The sequence below is a fragment of the Limulus polyphemus genome, unplaced genomic scaffold (assembly GCF_000517525.1).
Source record: "Limulus polyphemus unplaced genomic scaffold, Limulus_polyphemus-2.1.2 Scaffold1070, whole genome shotgun sequence".
In the NCBI taxonomy this organism is placed as follows: domain Eukaryota; kingdom Metazoa; phylum Arthropoda; class Merostomata; order Xiphosura; family Limulidae; genus Limulus; species Limulus polyphemus.
The window spans coordinates 273,694-280,263 of record NW_013666680.1 but is presented as its reverse complement, the minus strand read 5'-3'; the positions used below and the strand labels follow the sequence as shown (position 1 = coordinate 280,263).

General features: G+C 35.7%; 1 protein-coding gene across 1 annotated transcript; it reads right to left on the bottom strand.

Moving 5' to 3' along the window:
* Positions 1-5,153: 5,153 nt before the first annotated feature.
* Positions 5,154-5,829, bottom strand: LOC111086404 (adenosine receptor A2b-like). The gene has a single exon (XM_022389094.1). It carries the CDS (start codon positions 5,823-5,825, stop codon positions 5,154-5,156), a length of 672 nt encoding a protein of 223 aa, XP_022244802.1. The 5' UTR covers positions 5,826-5,829.
* Between the last annotated feature and the right edge of the window lie 741 nt (positions 5,830-6,570).

Genomic DNA, 6,570 nt, shown 5'->3' with positions numbered 1-6,570 from the left:
AACCATCCCTAATTTAGATCTTCTGACAAGAGTAAGGGTTACCAGTCAACAATATCTACCGCCTACGTGTCTACTGTTAATCAAATACAACGATTGAGTGTCATATTTATAAAGCACCCAAAGGTGAGAATGATGCGGAGCGCGTTCATCAGCATATCATAGTTCGAATAGTGGACCTCAGGATACGCAGCTTGGGACTCTAACTGCTAGACTAAAACAGTCAATATTTCAAATTGGAGCATGCATGATAATTGAAGATGCTGTTCAATTTTAATGTCATTTATATATTTTGAAATTTAATTTTTAATTCCATAAAGAATCAAATAAACATGGTCACTAAGATGTTATAATTTTTTATTAATAATGCTCCAAACAAATTTTAAAAATTATAAGACTTGAGCAAACTTAATTCGTTATGTTAAAAAAATTGAGTCTCTTAGTTACCCAAGCTACAAAACTTAAAAACGCTGTTTACTTTTGAATAAGTTCGACGTTTCGCTTTTTATTCATGCCGAAAATATAGTGACAACAACTATTGTTATTATTACTTGTTATTGCAAGCAAAACTCCAGACCACTTCAGCCAAAATGTTGAGCCATTAAAAAAACTGGAACTCTTTAACTGACCATTTTGAGAACTAGAGATCGTACTAATTATACCACCCCTGAAATTCCTTACTGCTTATTTAAATGTCAATTTTTTTGTAATTATGTAATATATAAAGCTATTTTTTAAATTTATCTAATATGTAAAGCTAAGTTTGTGTTTGTTTGTTCGCACCTTTCAGCCCATATAATAGTAGGCCTATAAAGATATGGGATCAGCGTACTCAGGTTTAATGTCTCTGATGTAACATTTTTAGTGTCAATGAAAACTTCGTAATCTAATTTTTTCCACAGTAGATGGAACAGATTTTTGGTCTGACTTAAGTTGAAATGACGTCAGAAACATGTATGTGTATTTTATCAAGAGATGTGCTGCCGTTGTATCAGAATAAAAATCCATCAAACGCTGTCGTGTCTACAGACAAGCAAGACTGACTTTTTATAGAATAGACAAGCTGAACCCACAAAATTCTCCAAAAATACATTGGTTTTTCTTCACTTTATTTTCTGGCGCTGATTATGTACCTCAGAGTAAAATGTCGAGATAAAGGAAAAACAATTCTGATTGCCAATCTCAAGCAGCAGAACGTATGTAACAAAAGCGACAGAGTGATATTCTACAAGAAAGGGAACACTCCTTGATAACCAAGAAAAAAACAAAAAAAAAACAATGCTGCTCAACGTCAAGTCCAGACTGAGCAAGATCGGCAATTTCGCAGAGACACTGACGGCATCCGCCATGCAGAACGCCGTCCGCCAGAAACATCAAGAACACAAGATCTTCGTTTGATCCTTTCTGTTTAAAAATAGTTAAACATCGGCCTTCTATTCAGGTAATACCTGGGCAACGGCTGGTTTCCTCAAAAAAAAGACTAGCTTTGTAGAAATAAATATGTTTGTGAAAATAACAATGAGTAACAATGAGATATCTAATTACAAAAACCGTTAACAGATGACTGATACTTTTTGTGTTTTTACCTTACTGGACGAGTTGGGGCTTTATGGCGGTTTATTTATTATTTTAATAATATCGTATAATTTAGTTATTTTAAATTAAAAACTTTTCATGATATAACATATTGCAAGTTGAGTTGAAAATAAAATTATTTTATTACGGAATTATCTCTGTACTGTTAATTTTGCTTTCATATCAAGTAGTCAACGCAAATCAAAAAAAAGGAAAAAGGATGACAACAGTCCATTTCAAATGTACTTCATGAACGTACAGCGTTAGATGAATTAGCAGACTAACAAATAGTGCTTTGTGTTTCAATCACTATAGACCAGTTAAAACATTTCTATGAACAGAAAACCTAAAGGGAAGGCAAAACATAATGTTAATTTTCGAACAGACGATATTGGTGAAACCTGTACCAGTATATGCATGTCGCCGTGAGAGGTTGACAAAACACAGCTGTTTCTATCAGCAGTTTGGTTAGGAAGTTACGAGAGACAGATAGTGTAGCCGACTGATAATATCATCATGAGCTGCTGCACACTCTCGTCATAACCCGAACTCCAACAGCATGGATGTGTCCAGGTCGTTCCATTCATACAAGATGGTGTCCCGATCCCTTGCTAACTAACCTGTAAGACATTGCTGACTAAACTTTTTGTGAGATCGGGTTTTTAACCGTCACTTCCACAACGTCTGGCAATCATGCTCTCTTGAATTTCCCCTGCTGACTACTGGTTCTTTTTATTTTCTGAAGATGTAGGTTTATTACTCTAACTAAGCAACCATTCCTTGACTGAAGGATACCATTGCGACAGAGCTCTGAGCGATTTCTGGGAAGGTGTTGCGTGCTATAGTATCCAATATCATTATTAGGTTTATTTACTTGCTTGTCTTACGATTTTCGCGCAAAGTTACAGTCTGAGTGAATAGTGGGATTTCACAGTCACTCTTATAGCTCACCCACGTTTCCATAAATCTTCAGATTCACAGTTCCGCATACTACCATCAGTAAGAGAGACGAAATAATGGAAAATGAGAGTGGCAACATTCGCCATTTCAGCCGTGGGAGCGTTATAATGTGACGGCCAGCGCAAATAGTCCTCGAGTAGCTTTGCTCAAAAGTTAAAAAACAAGCAACGTTAAACAGTATGTGAGAAAATTGATCCAGTTCTGCGTCCTTGACTAAAAGATTAGAAACTGTACGTGTTCTTGTGAGAAAGAAAACGAGAGACCTAAACTAAACGTTTTGCTGCAACCAATAATTGTCTTTATTTTTAATGTGGCCAGAACTGCGTTGTACTAACAGTCATCCAATTTAAAAAACGTTTTAATTATCTAATTATTTATTTTTTGCATGCTATTTTGATAAAATATTTCACTAACGTTATTCAGAAGTTATAGGCAAGTTTTGACGTCACATTTTTAATCGGCTGTGTATAATATTTTAAAACGATTCTTATTAAATGTCGATGTTAGCCGAAATGTGGAAAAAGATTACTAAATTAATTTGTTCTTTAATATTAACGAAAACAGAAATTCGCAATAGCAACAGGGTAAAGGTTTCGTCAAGTGTTAGTAAATTATCTGTACGTAACCGAAACTCTTGTTTACCACAGGATTTCTTGAAATTTCTACTCGAAACGTTACAATAAATAGAGGTAGGAAGTTCCTGTCACTTAAACTTACCTTACCTTCACTGTGATTAATATTCTGTTTGGAAATTAATTGCAATAAGCGCAAAAAAGTTTTACTTGTCCTAAATAAAATTAGTTTAAAAAACTTTGAATAATGTCAAACTTCTATAAATGAACTAAGCCTACTCATAAAGAATTCGTGTGGGGGAAAAAACCCACGTTTGTTCACGTAACTAGAATTAATATTTTTGTGTGGTTAGACTTTTCGTTCTTATCACTACTGATACGTAATAAATATTCATATGGATGGCTAATGACCTTCATAAAATAACCATCAGCATATATGCACGGCTGTGCCCTGTACGATAACTGGTTTGTATTCAAAACAGGACAAAAAAAAGCAAAAAATAAATCAAAATCCATCGTCTATTTAAGAACGAGTAATTATTTTTGTATTCTAAACCGTTTATACCTGTCGTGCGGTAAATATTCAATAGCCATTCATAGACCGTAAATTAAGTGATTTGCTAACAACACCATCCAAGGCTCGACTCTTCATAAGTAATCGTACTAACAGAAAGACATAACTTATAAAACTCTCTTTTTTTTTAAGGTTGGAGGGATCTATCTAAAATTAATGCAAGAAGAGAAAAAAGCTTATCACGAAATAATGTTCACTCTTTCAGTGTAAACTATACTACCTGGTACATATATTGAAAACCGTTGAGAAATAAAATAATATACCCTAACATAAACGCAGGGGACTTGAGAGATAGTGGTAATGCTTGTTTTAATTGGTGGTAGTAGTACGTTAGTCAACGCAGTGTGTTTGGCCTAAGTTGTTTTTGTGATTTATATATAAATTATAATATATAGTACTTTACAGATTGAAACTTTATACTTAAATGAATGAAAAAGGTGTTATGCACGTGGCTATAAACAATCAGCTGAACTTCTTGTATTTATTACGTTTTAACTTCAAGATGAGTACTTAATCAGTGTCCGGAGGTTTTAACGAGAGCAGATCGTTGGTTTGATTAGTGTATGTGTGTATTGATGTTTTGCTAAGTGACTGGTATATAGATTGATTAATTCACGTGTGCACTAAGATTTTAGTAAAAGTGCGAAGCTACTCGACAGTTTTCTGCACTAGCCGTCCTTAAAGTGATAGCTTATAGGGAAGGCAGCTAGTCAACATAACCCACTGCCAATTACTTACCAACCAAAAGTGGTATCGACCATCATATCATCCCCAAAAAGCTGAAAAAGCATAATCAGCGACAGGTTTCGGTCTCCTAACCAGCTAGTAGCAAGTCGAACGTTCTAACCACTAAGCCATGCCACGCACATTTAGTGAATGTCACTTGCTTTAATCAGTGTACATGTCTGCTACTATTTTAAACGAAACAGGAGAGCGCTGGTTTCATCAGATCACGTGTGTGTATTAAGATATCAATGAGGGGGAGGGCTACATATGATGGTTTGATCATGTCTGCGTTTGTATTACTAATGATATTCTGAAGAGAGACATAGCCTGTTGATCCGAGTAAGATTTATTATGTTTCAAAAGTTTAGATTGCTTTTGTTGATATGGTCAATCAACTTATTCACATGTTACGAGGTTTTAATAAGATATTGTATTTGTATTTGTTGGTTTGATCAGTTTACGTGTATAGTACGTGATTTTAGTGAGGGAGGGGCAGACTAATTTTTGATTTGACGTGTAAGAAATATGAAATTTTAATGATACATGAAATTATGGTTATTGATTTATTCAGTTTGATCAGAGTATACTTGAATTATTGATGAGATTTCAATATGAGACAAGTAATCAATGTACGCGTGTATTATGGGAGTTTAATGAGACATAAGCCTGTTTTATAAACCACGTTTGGGTTACTGGTAATATTTTGACGAAAGGCACAATACTGATCAGACTGTTTTTATTACTAGATTTTAATGAGACAAAATCCTAATCTTGGCGGTTTGATCATGGTTGATGTGGATAAAAGAGTACACTTTCTGATAAGAGACTTTACTTGCCTGTTTGAGAACGACTCTATAGATCTTTCCATAGCAAAAAGCCATCAGCAGAGTAGGGTAGATGATAGTTGCGAAATACAGGAACACGAGAAAGTTGTAATTCATGACTTGAGCGAAGAAACACCGGCCACTGGTCTCTGGCCCAGAGTTCCAGCCGAAGAGTGGCAAGAAGCCAATAGTGGTGCCCAAAAACCAACAGCCCAGAATAATTGTCGCTACCGCACGTCCAGTCATCATCTTCTGGTAACTAAACGGGTGAAGGACTGCCCAGTACCGATCTACGGATACGGCCAACAAGTTTAGAATAGAGATGGTGCATAACACCACTAGCAAAGACAACATGGTCATGCAGCCACCGAAATTTCCCTCCGGTAATCCTAGCTTAGTCAGGATGGCTGAAGGCACTCCGACCAGTCCAACTAAGAAGTCTGCTGTTGCTAAACTCAAAATATAAAAGTTTGTCAGTTTTCTGATACTTTTATCTAGTCCGAAGACTATCATTATCACAAGGTTTCCGAGTACTGCGAAAACGGCCACGGTCAACTCCAAAACTAAGTATGTAATAGGTAGATGACCAACAGACATACTAACTGATCAGCTGTGACACTCGTAATGTAGTGAAGGTCTCCACGACTTATAAAGGTTTTTCGCCTCGCAACCATCGATTTGGTGATCCCAACGGCACACAAGTTTAGAGACTAACGCATGCGTAACAATGCAGCTTCTAATAGCTGTTAAATTATTCGCAGACATAGCTATACAAGATAATCAACGTTATTACAAGCCAGCGCCTTGGCCAAAAAATAAACATTACTTACTTACTTTATCTAAGACTGGCTACCTTACTGTGTATATTAGATTTTGTCAAGTTCGTAGATGAAAGTCAGCGCTGGCGTTTTTTCACACACAATAGAAACAACGCTAACATTTCATTTATTTCCAATTATATCAAAATATTGATTCTGAAGAATTGATAGAACGACTTTTTATAGTTACTTCCGTTCTTGACGGACTCTAAATATTTAGTTACTTTATTATGAATAGATTCTTATTTAATAACCACCACAATGAATTCTTTAACAGACTATGTTCCTGATAACAAAAGGATCTGGCGTACTAACGTTAACTTCTATAATTTACGATCATATTTTAAGTTAGAACACTACTTGTCCTCATCAACACAACCGTTTAGCGGCACTGTTTTATAACCGAATAGTGGGAAGTGTGTTCGGTAACGCCACATACCTTACCTGACCCTACCCGGGGATCCCCCAACTCCAATACACTAACCACAGCACCACGCTGGAACCAATATGTTACATTAATGTAT

What these genes read in the sequence shown, in the direction of transcription:
- LOC111086404 (XM_022389094.1), bottom strand. Translation starts at nt 5,825, where the DNA reads ATGTCTGTTGGTCATCTACCTATTACATACTTAGTTTTGGAGTTGACC.